The 16,378-nt window shown below is 36.9% G+C and overlaps 1 protein-coding gene across 1 annotated transcript; it reads left to right on the top strand.

The window, feature by feature from the left end:
• Positions 1 to 4,799: 4,799 nt before the first annotated feature.
• fastkd5 (FAST kinase domains 5) lies at positions 4,800 to 10,468 on the top strand. Its single transcript, XM_008400192.3, has 2 exons — positions 4,800 to 4,927; positions 6,590 to 10,468. Exon 2 carries the CDS (start codon positions 6,602 to 6,604, stop codon positions 9,005 to 9,007), a length of 2,406 nt encoding a protein of 801 aa, XP_008398414.1. The 5' UTR covers positions 4,800 to 4,927; positions 6,590 to 6,601; the 3' UTR covers positions 9,008 to 10,468.
• The last annotated feature ends 5,910 nt before the right edge of the window (positions 10,469 to 16,378 follow it).

Below are 16,378 nucleotides of genomic sequence, written 5' to 3'. Positions count from 1 at the left end.
AACTGATTAGAATAAATCACTCTTTATTTTTTTGTCTCAGACAATCCACTGCAAGCTGGCAACCTGGGCAAATATCCCGATCAGGGAAAAACTAAATAATTTGGGAAATAAAAATGTATTTCACACATGGTCCAACTTGACTACTCAACTAATAAATATCAGCTTGTCATACATATGTTACTCTATAATTATTTCTTATAAGCAAGCACTTTAAAACTAATTAAATTTAGGTAGTTTTCCTCAAGTTTCTCAAGTTCTTTAATGAGATAGTACTTCAAAACAATAAATTATAAAATAATTACCAAAATATCCCCAATTATGAATAAGTTATGCATTAAAAAATATGCAACTTTTAGATGCATTTCTGCTACTAATGCACCTAAATGAAATGATTGGTTCATTACCAGGCTTCTGTAGAGCTTAATGAAATGTTGAATGAATTCTGCCATGTGCTCAGGCATTTTGGAAAAATGGTGCATTTAAAAGTTACATGATAGTAGGTCCCGAGTGCTGGACTTGGACACTTCTGAATAAAGAATAAATAAAACAAAAAAATTCAGCATCCAACCTACAAATCACCAGTCAAGGTGGATAAAGGAAAAACTGCCTAATTGCTATCTGAGACTAACTGACTGATGCATTTCTAACCATTCAGGCTGTGCTTGATATTTCACTGTCAGACCTCTTCTATTCTACAGAAAAAAAAAAAAAAAAAAACACAAAACCTTTTAATGAGCTACAAAATGAGGTATGGAGAGGAAATCTGGACATTTTTATTAATCAAGATATAGGGGCTAACTTTTCACATGATCGATTATACTTTCTTTTACTAAATAAAAGAAAAACAGTAAAATCATTTTCATATTTTCTTCACCTATTGGCTCTCCTTGCTTCTAACTCTAAATGCTAGTTGAGGAAGTTCGCCTGTTGGGAAAGAGCAAAGTATGTTAAGCACAACATTACCTACTACAATCACTTACAGGTCATCGTTTGTCTTTTTGTTTGACTGTTAAAGTAGTTAATTACGACTTTGCCATTAACTGGATACATATTGCAGTTTCTAATTGAAGCCCCTTTAATCAAAGCTGATTTAATTTAAAGTAAAAACACAAGGAGTAGTGTAGCTGAGGTCTACAATTAAATATTCTTATTTAACCAGCAGAATGAATGATTGCAGAGATAATTATTGCATTTTGTATATTCATTTTAAGTACTTAGGTAGCTAACAGGACTGACCTAAAGCTACTATTGTAATGGTTTCTACAGCAAAGTTGAATGCGGGACCCCAATTTGAACCTGGACTGCTTGAGGACACCAACATTGGCGCTCCAGCAACATTTCTGTGCCCCTCCCCCACGCGCTAACATGGCGCCTGGAAGTCCATACTTTCACGCGTTTGATATTATATCTATCCGTCTTCTTCTCTGGAATCATAAGAGAAATAAAACTGCGACGCTAAAACGTTTAAGCGCAAAAGCTAACCCGATGCGTGGGAGTTGTCCCACGCAGCAAACTTAAGCAGTAGTCCCAACGCACAACAAGCTAGGGGTCGACACACAGGGTTCTTCACAAAAAATATTGTGTAAATGCGCTACTTTGACTAGTTTTAGAAAATAATCATGCCCGATACGTTTTTTCCCCCTCCATGCAACTAAACACCTGCGGTAATAACTTTGTACACGAAAAGTATTCTTGCAGTGGGCAAAGCTACACTTCGTCTTCTGTTAGTACTTATCAAGGTTAGCAAGCTCAGCTTCTCGTTTATAGTTTAAATAAAACCTAATTGGTAAATTTACCAACTGTAAATATGACTAAGCGTGCCTCCGGTTACGCACTCCACCATTGCAGCCGATAACGGCTCATGTAAACAGCCACAGTTTGTATGCGTGAGCCCGAGTTTGCATTAGCAGCTAACAGGATAGCTGCGGCCTGCTTGTAGTCCCATGTGCTACTGCTTTGTTCTGGAGGCACTTTTAAATGCACAGCACTGCCCAGAAACTGCTCGAAAACATCATGTCTTAGCCACATATCGATCTGTAGCCCGAGTACAAGAGTTTAAATGACGAAACTGCAGCTATAAAGTGCAGAGTTTTGTTTATTAACTAGGGAGAATCACTTTCCCGAGGTATCGTGCTGAGGTGCAGCCGCAGCGACACATGCTTTTCAAATCTCCCTCATTCTACTATCATGGTGGAGAGGTTGGCATGCGCTTCTACAACATTATTTTCAAATGCGATAAATCCAGATTAAAACACGTTATTACTTTATTTCATGTGGGCTCCGCGTCGCATTTAGTATTTCACTTTCTTCAAGCATCTCCCCAAAAATAGGCTAACAACAGGTTTCCTGCCAATAACACGCGTGGTATTAGACATCAGCTTCTAAAAAAAAATCCACCATCTTTCACTGACTTATTCTGACTTACCATTTACTCTGTTTCTTGCAAACCTGAGAAGAAATCTCGCGTTCAACGAGGACTTAGGGAGGGAAAAGTAAAAGTGCACAACCATGTGCTACTATTTTGATTTGCCGAGAGTTTGAGAGTCGTAGTAAGATTGCGAAAGTGGCGCGAGTAGAGTCTGGGTTTAACCATGTGGTGAATGAAGGGCGGCTCCCAGCCCGGACCCCAACTCACTTCATTAACATAAATCGGTTACTTCCTCTGCCAAGTTTGTCCGCTTCAGGCCTTACGTCTTCAGGTGAATTGTATTCCTTTTCATTATGAAAAAAAAAAACGAAAATCAATTAAATTTAATTAAAGTTTGCATCTAAAGTTTTTACTAACTTTATGTACACATTTTAATTTTAATTTGATTTAATTTATTTTTAAAACGGATTTTTTTTTTTCAAAAAATAAATAAAGCGATAAAACATAACTTAATGAGACATATTTTATATTTTATTTTTTTTAATTTTTTTATTTTGGAATAAAATACTTTTTATTATTGAAATTCACCATCGAATTTTGCATTATGAGTTTTAGCTTGTACTTCAAGCTCAGTTTGCAAGCAAAACCTTATGCCACACTTAGATTTTAAATAAATTTTCGTTACAAAACAACAATACTTAATTACAGTTTGTCCAGCTTTTCTTATAGTACATTTGCATACAAAAAACTATGTTTCATCTTTATGTTGCATTGTGAAACTAGCATAAAAAAGTTAAAGATTTATTTTCTCAGATGCATCTTACTTAGTTGCACTTTTATGTAAAAGTACAACTTGGTAGGAGTGATATTTTGTACTTTGACTCTGAGAGCTATATATAGATTGAAAATCAATCTATAGATGATTATTGTCTTGAATATTTTTGCATCTGTCACCTCTTAAATATGATTGAAGTTTAAGAGGATCAGGCAGAAAAGAAATGACATAATTTCAAATTATAAAGTCAACAGAAAACAATATAAAATGTACTACTGATCTCAAAAGTGTTCACACTCCTGCTACAAAGCTTTCCTGTGATTTAAAACAAGTCATTTACATTTAGTCGTATTGTGTTTATAGGTATCAACAATTAAAGTTAGTCTACTTAACTTGAAATTAATCACAGCTGATGGCAGAGTTGTCTCATCATTGGCATCTTTTCACTAAAGGCATAGTAAGGTGGATAAAATAATTTAATTGTACAAATATTCCAGAAAGGAAAAGGGTACAACGCAAAGTATTCACACAATTTACAGTTATAAAAGGCATCAATATTTGGGGGAAATGTATGGGGCACCAGAAACAATACTGAAATTTGATGTTTCCCTAAAAAAATGCTAAAAACCAGTCACGGAGGCTGCCACAAAGCCAACAGCAAAAATTAAAAATAGCAGGGTTTTCTGTAATTAAGGACTGTGTTAGACATGTTACAATTGTAATGTATTTTAAAACCCTATGGGAGATATGATGAAACCAATCAACCCAAGTGTTTAGCACATCATCAATGTGCCACATCAAAAGATTACCATATGCATATTGAAACATGCATATGGAGTTCTTTTGTAAAAGAACTCCGTGGTTTTGTCAGTTTGAAGTAAAATTTTGAACAACTCTAAATATTAACCAGTTTTGATCAAAATGTGCAAGAAACCTGAAGATTCTTTTAGTAGTCTTTAGAACCAGTAGAAAAGCAAAATCTGACAGAATGTTTGTGGTGTTTTCTAAACAGGCCTGTTTAGTCTGACATATTTAGATTACTTATTCATGCAAGAGTGGACAATTATTGCCAAGGCAAAATATTGTTGTAAAGAACTACTAAAGAATACTGCATATGCTGCTTTTAATAATTAATAAAAAAATAAAAAATATGTAACATAGGGTGACTACTTTTACTTTATATTGACCAAAGTGGTTTAGAAGACTTGTATTCTAAAAGGAGTAACAAACAGAAAATAAAAGCATTCCCCATAAAAATTTATTACTTTAAGTTCAATAGATTTATTTATTTATTTATTTATTTTTGTTTTACAGTTTTTAAGTTGCAAAAAAGCTTAAAAACTCAAGATCAATATTTTTAGTTCACGTTCCTGAAATTGGATTTCTGGTTTCTGTTGTTTGAGCCTAACCGGCTGCCATAGGTCAAACGCTGTTCGGTTGAAAAGCAGAAGCTCTCCCCGTCCCACGAAGTGTTTTTCTTTCATAATAAAAGAACATTAACACAAAACGGAGTTCACTACAACTATTTAATTTTTAGAAATACATATATATGATAACTATGAGATAACTAAATTTATCTACTTTGATCTAAAAACATTATTGATACCCATCGTGTGATTTACAACAGGTTATCTTCTTTTATTTTGGAAATTAAATCCCGCTATTTCCGGTTTGACTCTAACTCGTCTCAAATGGTAAAATGTGTCTTCTGTGCACAGTTCAATGAGGTTTTACGATGTCTTTCACTTTACGGTGTATTTCACAGCTGGATTGAAGAGTAGAAGGTGAGTTAAGAAAATCCCTTATTACAAAATTATATCATTTAAAGGCTAAGAACTTTGTTATGTTGGACTCAAAACAGCAATGTTAAAACAGAGTCAAAACAAACTTTAGTCCCCGAAACACATGTAAAAATCGATTAGTATAGGGAAATGGAGAGCCTTACACGCTTAAAAAAAAACAAAGTAAATGTGTGAGCATTTATTTGTGTTAACATACCTTTTTAGCGTAACTCATTTGACACTAAAACGGTTTTTGTCAATAGTGGCAAGTAAAGCAATATAAATTATGTCACGGGCATTAATTTTTTTTGCAGAGTAGTCGATACAGCTTTCAATTAGTCAAAATAAAATGATTCATGGCACTGCCTAGCTGTGTAATGTGGTGTTTTCCTCAAAAGTCTTTGTATTATGCTGTAACATCAACTTCAGTAAATTAGTGGTGCTTTTTTCTCAGACTGATGGCTTTTAGCTTGTTTTCTATTTGGGCATCAATATGCACCGTCCAGTAGAAGTATTTTTACCCTTTTACTTTTCACCTTTTGTCATTTTACATCTTTACGTTTTTATGTATTGTTGTGATCTTCTGTGATAGATCAAACCAAGGTATTACATATTTGTGAGATTGTTTAAAAGCTACTTTGTGAACACAAATCAGAGAAATGTGACATGAATTTGTTTTCAGTCAGGACTGAATACATCAACATCAGCTGCAACTTCAGTTCTCTTGGAATATTTCTTTACTGGATTTGCACAGCTAAAGACTAAATTCTTCATTGCAAAATAGCTCAAGCTCAGACAGATAATATATAAATCATCTGTGAATATACACTTTTAAGTATTCAGATTTTAAGTTCAATTTAAAACTGAGTAGTAATACAGTTTAATCTACCAGTCTATTGTACTTTTGGCTGTAGATTTTGGTGTATTGTCTTGCTGGAAGTTCATCATTCTCTGCAAGTACAGGTGTTCTTCCAATTTGTTTGTTCCATCCATTTTACCATCAATTCTGAGCAGTGTCCCATTCACTGTGGAAAGCATGAATGCGTCCTCACAGCTTGAGTCTGCCACTGGTTTTACTGGTGAAATTGTGTTTTCAGGATGATGTGCAGTGTTAGTTTTCCATTATGTATAACATCATGTATAAGGATGCAAACAATTAACCGACTTACAATTAATTGTTGATTTATGGTTTATTAGATTTTTTAAAATCTAATAAACAGTTAGATGGTTAGATTAACAAATCGATATGAAAGTAGTTCATATTGATTCACTAGACTTTCCTTTGGTGTTGCAGTTTGGCCTCCACTCATTCTGAAAGTAAATGGTTGCATATAATTTTCTTTAGGGGTATCAGAGAAGAAGTGTTTGAATTAAAATACAACCTTTTTCATATTTTGCTTTGCTAAAAAAAACAAAACAAAAAAAACAATTCCCAGAAATTGTCTTCCAGTTCACAATAATGCACTGCCTTGTATTTGTGTATCATGGGAAATCCTAATAAAATGTATTGCAAATTGTGGCGGTTATTATTAAATTCAACAACGTTCAAGGGGTGCAAATACTTATGTAAGGTACTGCAAACAGCTCCAGTTTGAATGCTTTCTATGCCTTTTTAGCAGTATAATCTCAAGTTGACTGGATTTTTATGTGTTCAAATTGTTTCAGCGCGACACACTGATGGCCACCCGTGTGCTGTGTCGGCGGGTCTGCTCCCTTCCTGGCTGGAGAAGAAGTCTCACCCAAGGTCAACACATTCACACCAAAACAAGGGAAGAGATAAGCGATCAGGAGGAAAACAAGAATGGGTCAGATGTTTCCTCCCAAAGTGGATACAAACTGTACTACAATCCTTCGTCATATCATGTTGCAAGAACTTCTGCTAATTCTACCAGTCAGATGGATAGCTCTGAAGAGGAGCAGTTTTTCAGTGCTTCCTTTTGGCAGCAGAGCAACCACTACAGCGTGAGTTGCTCACGGCACCTCTCAAGCTCCAAAAACACACTTCTTGATTTAGCTCTAAACAAAGCATCTGAAACCGAAGTGCCATCTGTGTCGTCCTACAACAAGAAGCCAGTCACACCAGATGTTAAAGTTGACACACGAGCCTTCCTTAAATGCAGACCAGAGTATGCTTCCATGTCCCTTGACCTCACCCAGCGACCTCAACCAGTAGAATGGGTAGAATTGTTGCCACTCCTTCAAAAAGTGTTTGTTTTAAGGGGCAGGATGAAGCCAGCTGACGTGTTGCAGTTTCTCTTGGAGCTCAGCAAGTTGGACCCAGACAAGATGCCTCTGCTGCAAAGTGACCAGCGGTTTGTCATGCTTCTCCGATATTCTGTCGAGCACCTCCGTCTCTTCTCTGACCTACAGCTGCTGGAGGTGTTACAGTCGTTTGTGTGGTTGGAGATACCCTCGTCCCACACCGTGCTCGAGGTGTACGAAGCCGAACTGAGCTGCCGGGCCAACCAGCTGACACTACATCAGTTATTATTAGCTGCTGACTTGTGGCGCTGTATTAGGAGACAGGTGCCACAGTTCTTGCAGCGTCTCTTTGAGTCAGTTCATCTTTATTTAGGACAAGTAGGAGTCCCTGAGCTGGTACATCTCCTTTACATAATAGGCGAAGGTAGGCACTGTCCAAAAGACTTGATCTATCTTATAAAGCCACTTCTCATGCGTCATTTAGCACAAATGCATCCTGAGGAGGTAGGCATTGTATGTTTGGGACTCTTTAAAGCCCAAACCTCACTTCCAGAGGGAGCAGTTTCTCGTATTGTTGATAAGGCAGTCTCTGTTGTGACTGAGATGGGTGACTTTGCAATGGTCAATGTGTTGAAATACCTGCGTTTCAGCTATCTTTTTCACAGGACATGGTTGGAAGCCATGGAAAAGGAAGTTCCTCAACGGGCTCATCGGATGGGAGTCCAGGGCCTGATGCATGTGACTTTAACTTGTTCAGCTCTTCATTATCGTAGTGATAGCATCCTGACTTCTATTGCAGAGAGAGTTCCCTCTCTTGTGCCACATTGCAGGAGTAAAGACTCAAGCAAACTCCTGTGGGCCTTTGCCACCTTAGGGTTCCTTCCAGCTCAGAATCAGAGTTTTTATGCGAGCCTGACAGACGCCCTGAGGCAGAGGAAAGCAGAGTTCCAGCAATACCCCGAACACCTGCTGACTGGTCTTCTAGGTTTGGCTTTTGTTTCTCAGTTTCCTGAGGATCTTGTTACATTAGCTCTAAGTCCTGAGTTTGTCCACTTAGCACTGAGAAACTCCAAGCTAGAGCTGAAAAAGGATTTGTTCACCTTGGATGCAGCTGTGGCTCTGGAGCTCCCTCAGTGGAAAGGCCCACGGTTGAGTGGCGAACTCAGAGAAGAGGTGGCGGAAATGCTGTGGACGTTCGCACAGTCGGACGTCTGCCTGAAACCAGAGGTTTTGGAGGCAGAATCGGCTCTTCAGGATCTTCTCGGTGGAGACAAATTTGTATGCAAAAGAATGATCATGCCGCATACTCGCTCCATCGATCTGGAAATACATCTGGACCCCAAAGGACAACCAATACCTGTGAACCTACTGTGCCCTAAGCAGAATCCCGCAATGGTTCCTTCTCCCCAAAGCTGGGAGAAAATAAACTCAGGAGTAACGATCACAGACAACCTTTTAGCCCAATTAATAAAAGGCAAAAACTCCACTGAGCTTCCTCCAGCAACTATAGCAGCTTCCTCAGTTGGAGAGACACCATGCCAACAGCTACCACCTGACGAAGATGGGAGAGTGTTTGACTCGGTTTTAAATTTTACCAATGACATGGTAGAAACCCTCACCAAACCCAGCCGCAGCAACCGGGACTCGGTTCGCCAAGGCATTAAAGACTCAGTCAAAATTGCTGTCCAGATCTCAAACAGGAACCACTACTGCATACAGTCACAGCAGCTGCTGGGGCTTCATGCCATGAAGAGACGACACTTAAAAATTGCGGGATACAGGGTGGTAGAGCTGAGCCATTGGGAGTGGTTTTTAATGCTGAGGAAAAGCAGGGCACAGAAACTGGCATATCTACACTGCAAAATCTATGACAGTCTTTAAGGATTCAGAAACCTCTGGAAAATTCATGTTGAACAGTGTTGCCAAAAATGTCCTGCGTTCAGTTGCATCCTGAAATCTTGAGTATTGTGCAAAGTACAGAAACATCTACCAAGTAGATAATTTACTTCTTCTGTGTTTGTTTTGTATGTGCAATGGATTTTCAAACTGTATTCACATCTAGAATGGCAGGTTATTTGATGATTATACAATAGGACCATTAAAAACAATTAACTTTTTTTTATACCTCTACTGTGACATAAATCCTGTACAAACGTTTAGCAAAAAAATGGGGAAAGAAATGTTAAAAGTAAAAGAGCTGTCTGATTCCCTAATTGCACATACCCTTAAGGTAATACATTTAATGCCTATTGCAATTCAAAAACATCAAGTATTCTGTTTTTCATTGCAATCTTTTGCAAAAGTTAGATTATGAAGCCATCTTTTTGTGGACAGTCCTCTTTAGGTGGGCAATTTTGCTTAGACTCCTTGTTATGCTGGAAAATAGGGAGAAAACTTGTGCAACTTGATCCTCTGGACAAATAACTGAGGGATTTGAATTAAAACAAACTAGTATTTGCCACTTTACATACAGTAATTTCCTTAATTTTAACAAAACCAATTTCATCTGGAAAAAAAAGTAACCCCATACCATGATCTGTTGGTGCAGATTATTTTTATTACTTAGCATACCAGAAATATATGTTTGGTTTCATCAAATCATAACCCTTTAGAATATTTTATTTAGGGCTGGATGTTTTCTTTGGAAGAAAAGGCATCTGTTTTGAAACCCTGCTTCTTAGTCTAGACATACAAACAAAATGGGGGTTGTTATTGTATTAAAAGCATAGTCAGTATTGTTTTTGAAAATTCCCGCAACCTCTTTAATGTTGCTCCTAAGCTCTTTGCAGTCTCGCAGAACGGCGTCCACACTGTTGCTTCACCACTTTTGGCGACGTGTCTGGCTTTTGATTTCTCAAACTGTATTCACATTCATGTCCTGTAGACTGTTCTCTCTGTGCCATACTGCTATGGTATTTATTTAGTATCTTTCTGCGAGCTGAATCAGTTAGATGATTTTCACTCTGCAATTTTTCTCCAAGCGGTGGCTTTAGCTTAAAGACACATTCTGAAAAATCTGTCAGGACACTTGAGCTGTAGGTGTGAACGCAAGAAAACTGATTGTTAAAACTGATTCAAAAGGCTCATATTTGTTCTGGGATCTGCACACCAGTTGTTTTTGTTATTTGAATTATACAGAATAAAAATCATATTAAAGGTGTAAAATGTTTTAATCTAACGGAGACATTTTTTTTATACCACAAGCCCCTGACAGTTTGATGAGTTGTCCTTACTTATGAGGTCCTCTTGAAAAATGTTTTATAATGATTTATTTCTTTGCTATTTCAAATCTGCATTCTGCCCTTGTGAAAATATGCAAATTAAATATGACTGAACTGCTCACTCTGTGTCGGTACTGTGGTTGCCAACATTTAACGGGGGTCTTGCAAAACATCATTTTTAGCATTTTTAAGAGGAATTTCAGGTAAGATACCTCTAACGCAAATGTTTTATGAATATGAAGATTTTCAAACATTATTTGATGTTATTTTCATGTGAAGGCTCCTGTTGAATTGAAATTCAAACTGGAGGTAAATATATAAAAAAAAACAGGTTCATAAAATGTACTAATTTGTAAATTAGTACATTAGCTGAGGAGAAAGTCTGAATAGTTTTAAAGAAGGGTTAAATAAATTGAGGTTTATTAAAAGTGAGATAAAAAAAATAAAAATGAAATAACCACATAGATACCATAAATGGGTATTTCCATTTGCAACAGTATTTAGATTGTGTGCTAAGAAAAAATTAATTTTACTACAATCTTCGCCTGTCACATTAAAGTAAGACTTGTCCGTAGATGTTCTCAGGAGTGGCCATTGATAATGAAAAGCAGGACAGGAGTTGTCATATGTACACTGCAAAATCTCAAGAGTGTATAATGACTCTAAAGTTCTTGAAGGAAACTTTATTGCACATTTCTGAAAGTCTTTTTTTTTTTGAAAATTCTGCGTACGTGGTAGAAACTTTGATCGCTTAAGGATTGATGTTATGAACTTAAACAGTTTTAAGTATGTTTTATAGGTATTGTTTGCTCTGTGCGATGAAAAAGGCACTTAAATATGAATGAACTTCAGTACTTCTGTAGTGTTAGTTACTGTAGCTGATGCATTTAATCAGACTTTTCTATTTAAGATTGATACTGCAAGTCATTTTAAGAAGTAAGACGACAACAATGCAAAATGCTTCAGGGTCACCAGACTTAACTAGAAAAAAGTGAACAAAAAAAGAAATCACTTTAAAAAAAGGGATTTCTGAGGGAAGTAAACATTTAACACAGATTTTGTATGCACATTAAAGTTTTTGTACACAACTTTACCAGGGACACCAAAAATAGTGGAATGAGCTTTAGCTTTCTATTTGACTCAAAGTCAGTATTTCTGACGTTCCCTTAACTTCAATTGCTGGAGCAAAACGTGATTTACCAATACAATGCAAACTGGGCATTGCTTAAAATCTCATTGACTGTGTCTCGGCGTGCCAAGCGACAGACTGGTCCCGGCTCCACTGATCCTGGAAAATGCATTCTTTCACAGTAGAAAAGAACTGATCCTCTCGCTGCGTTGACCTCCCTCAGCTTTTGGCAGATGACTTTAATCTGGAGGTCATCTGCCTGTCTGTCTTTTTCCCACTCTGCCACATGGAAATTTAGTCCTTTGCCCCTCCTTTCTCATGCACCATTTTTGAGGTGGAAAGAAAATACAGGAATAGATTTCTTCTTGAACTTTATGAAGATTTTACTTTTTGTATTTGTGTAGCAGTTAAGTGCTACAATTGCTGAATAATTGTAGGTGACTCAGAAGATGTTTTGTTTTTTAACAGAAAAAATATCTAAGTCTGAAACTGCTTTGAAACCACCTGATTCAGATTTTATAGTATATTTTCAGAGCATATGTGACAACTGAAATGATTCGCAGGTGCTGTTTTGTTTTTGTCCTCATTTGGAAGCTGTGATGAATCTCAGATAAAGAGCACATAGCTGTGGTCGTCTCCCTAAATTTTATACCTCCTCCATTTCCCTTTGTGCCACTGACAGCGGTGCCTTTGATCATATTGTTGGCTGTTTTTATAATGTGGGAAAACAAAAGCAGCTTCAAGGTTTCCTGTCAGAGACAAATGTCCAAAATAAAAATAAAAACAATGAGCAGGAAGAATTCATTTTGAAATTATTTACTGTCAGGCACAATTAGTTCCTTTAGAAATGGTAAAGGGAATCACCTGAGCTGAAACGAAAACCCCTTCTTAGAGCTGCTGACACTGGAACTGGTTGTCAAATTGTCTCTTTCTTTAAACTAATCAGTCAGTCAGTCTTATAAAGTACTTTTCACAAGGACACATAAAAGTGCTTTGAAGAAATACAAACAAATAAGCATACCAAATAAACGAGGCTAAGCTGAGGAGCTAGCCTTGTTTAGCTAACTCATCATCAAAACAATTGTGTTGAGTATGAGACACTGAAAGACAAAGATCCTAGGAGGCATGTGTTATAAAATACTGATGTATGTGTTAAAATACTGTCACAAATAGTAAAAATTCAACAAAATAATGAAAGAAAACACAAATCTGAACGTTTCAAATGAAATGGCCCTATGGAGAGGCAACATGTGCCTATCGAAAGAAACCCAAGAACACACGTTGAAAGTCATTAACATCTGTCAGCATTGACAAGTTTACAAAGGCATTTATCCTGTGAACAACAAAGAGATCCGTTATCCACAAACGGAGATTGAATAGTATTAAACCTTTTCAAATGCACTGCATGCTACCAAATTTACCCCAAGACCATCGCAATAACTTATCCAGGAGGAACATAGAACAACGCTTAAAGCACTGTCAGGTTAGCTTGCTTTAGATAAGGTCAGTCCTCATGATTCACCAATAAGGTCATCCCATTTCCCCACACAAAAACATTCTGATGATCCAAAGACTTTTAGGTAAATATTTAGTGGACAGGAAAAACAGATTTGTTGCAAACATCTTGCTGAAAATGATGAAATCAAATTCTGCTCTCTAGCAGAAAATCTTTCATAAATACATCAGGCTCTTAGTTCATAACCCTATTTGGATTAGGACAGTGATTCAAAGTACACCAACAAGTGTAACTCTAAATAGCTTAGAAAGAACCCCAAAAATTCTGGTTTTGGTCTGAGTGAAACATTGTGGTGTGTGAGCTGACGTGTGAACCATGTGATTTATGATTTTAGTCTTATCAAAATATATTTCTTGTAGTTGGTTTAAGAGATATAATAAATAAGTGGGACTAACACCTTTAACAGGTCATTAAATGCTCCTTAAAATCAGTTCTAAAAACACACACATTAACCTTAAAGAGACGTTTCCTCTTTCCGTGCTTCATCTACGGTCAAGTGGCTAAAATAAGTTACTTACTTATTATGTGCATGTTTAATCATATTCTATATCTTTCCTGAATATTGTAGCCTGTGTGCATAAAAGAGCAGTAGAAACTAGAAGTGAAGAAAAAAAAAATCAACTCCCCATCTGTCCTCATTTTGTGGGAAAGCTTGATAACCCCCAGGGGGTGCAGCAAAAGAGGCTTCTCGATTCCTCCTACCTAATCAGGATGAAAGAGCATAAATTTTAGTTGGTTTGATGTGCTATGACCGAATGCTGCCAGCAGAGGGAGATGTTTACCTAGAGAACGTCACTTTGTGTCTCATATCGTAGCTTAATGATTGCTTGTGTGGTTCACATTAGTTTGTTTTGTAGCATGTTCACAGCTGCTACGAAGCTTATCTGCTGTGATGCAGTTTTAGCTGCAGGATAACACACTGAAAGAAAATGGGTACATTTTTTGTGTGAAAAATATGTTTACAACTTTGATTAATTGCAACACTAATCGAAGTTAAAACAGGAACATACTCAAGGGCACGAGGTGCATTTTGATAAGGTTGAAGGAAGTCGGTAAATAACTCTGATATTCTTCACAGATCTGAGGAACTACAAAAGAGAAGTCAAATTTGAACACTTTCAAGTCAGTGCCTCCCCTGCAGCTACAAATTTCACAGTTCTGGCTTTGCAGAAAGCATGCTTTTGAAGTTGAGAAGATTTAATTTCTCATTTGGCGTCATCATTCTTTGGATTCAACTGCAACTCATTGCATTGTCGAATGTGTTATCTGTCAAAAAAAGATGTTTGTGTTTTCGGGTTGATGTTGCAGACAAAGCTCAGTGAAAACGGTCTTTCTCTGGCAGAACAACAATTTGCAAAATTCGTAAGAGAGTAATTCTCAAACTTTTTATTACAATTATCACCTCAGGAAATCATGAGGTTTCCAAGTTACAACACATTTAAAGTCAATATGTCGCTTGTACCAAAGCACAAATGGAACTTTTTTATGGTTTTCTTTTAGTAATCTCACCAATCTTTCACAAAGATCCGATATGTGCAGTGCAAAACAAATAGTTGTCTTCTTTATGACAGCAACATTTCTGCTGTAAACACGCTCTACTTGAGCTTTAGGTCTCTGCAGCTCCTCCAATGTTAACATGACTTATGTTCAGAAGCCTGTGATACTGTTTTATGACCTAACGATGCTCTAAATATCTCCACAACTCTATTGCTGCTGGGTTTGTCACATTTGTTGGGATGGATTTTATTTTGGAGTAAAGAGTAAAATTTGTAACATATATTTTTAAATCATTTATAATTTTCCTTCATATTCAATCCCAAGTCCCACAGCTTTCAAAGCCATGTCATATGCATACCTAAACAATCTAAAATGATTCTCCTGGACATTAAATCCATTAGCATAAACAAAGACTCTTAATGCTGGAAAGATAAAAAAAAAAGACAAGAATACAAACTGTATTCTCAGTAATATAATAAACAAGAAGGTAAACACTCTCACATTTGCTTCTGTTTCAAAGATATTAACTTTCTGTAAATAGCATGAGAATTATTAATGAGCCTTTTTTCCACCCAATCATGACCAGTAATTCACCGGTTAATACAGGAGTCACTTGTGAAGTGAATGCTCTCTCAGTAATCCCCATCTTATTTGCATTTCAATTCTTCTGCTTTTCTCTGGCCTGAAGCTAATCCATCGCAGCCTGAATGTCCCCAGTAAGCCGACATCAACAGTTCTTTAGTCGTCTCAACAAGAGGACTTCTACTTTCTGTCCGGTGTTATTCATTTACTGTGTTGGATAAACAGACAAATCCCAATGTGCATGTCCTTGTCAGCTTCACTGCAAAAAAATAAAAAATTGTAATAAGAAATAAGTAAACTGGCTAATGCTCCCAAAATTAGGGGATTGGATGTGGATTTATGAGGTATTTCACATTTTCCACATGTTGAGCTTGTGGTTTTTTTTTTTTTTTGTTTGTTTGTTTTTTTCTCAGTGCCCCTTTCTTTCCGAAATACCCAGCGGCTTTCAGTGTGAGTGTGGATCCTCGCCTTTAAGATTCCAACCACACAGACAGAGCTTAAGCAACTGCTCTGGGGGAAATGACTGATAGGGAGCCTTCCCATTCAGCTCTTGTTTTAGCTGGTATTGATAGACTTGAAGGAAACTTAACTTCAGGCTCTATAGTTGGTTTATCATTTGTCAGGGGATAAACCACTTTGCCGCAGGAGCTCAGTGGATTTGTCCTGAACCGGATTATTGCTGTATCATTTGTCCTAATAAAAACTAAAGAGAATGTTATATTTATTGACTGCTGTTCACACTCACACAAAAGGAAAATAACCGATACATTTAAGCCAATTAGAAATACGTTCACACCGTGAGGTTTATCATCATGTGGAAGCCATAAATTTCAATTCATTTTTGCAGGATTTTTTTTTTTTTTTTTGTGACACACCAACAAAAACTACTGCATAATTGGGAAGTTGAAGGAAAACGACAAATTCAATTTTATTTAAAAATCTGAGGTGTTCATTAGTATGCAGTCCTCTTTACTCTGATACCCTTAAATTCAATCCCGGGGCAACCGACAGCATTCGGAATTCAACTAATAAGTAAATCGATTCCACCTTTGCGTAAATGAAAACTACAAATTTACAAACACACCCCGCGCGAGCGTGATCTCATGCCAAGCAATGAGAGGATTAATCAAAGAAGCACGGAAGAGAGACTTGTGGCCTCTCTGGAGGAGTTGCAGAGATCCACTTTTACTCTTGCATCTCACATGTCTGGCCTGTTTTTCTACTTATTAATGATTTACATCAAAGAAGATACATTTATTAAAATGGTCCAGTCAAAGTTTAGACCTAAATCTAGTAGATGATTTGTG

The sequence above is a fragment of the Poecilia reticulata genome, chromosome 2 (assembly GCF_904066995.2).
Source record: "Poecilia reticulata chromosome 2, P_reticulata-male-v2, whole genome shotgun sequence".
In the NCBI taxonomy this organism is placed as follows: Eukaryota; Metazoa; Chordata; class Actinopteri; order Cyprinodontiformes; family Poeciliidae; genus Poecilia; species Poecilia reticulata.
Note: the sequence above shows the minus strand (reverse complement) of the source record. Positions and strands in the feature narration are given on the sequence as shown.

Bases quoted from the DNA above. Each gene is read 5' to 3' on its own strand.
- fastkd5 (XM_008400192.3), top strand. From the start codon at position 6,602: ATGGCCACCCGTGTGCTGTGTCGGCGGGTCTGCTCCCTTCCTGGCTGG.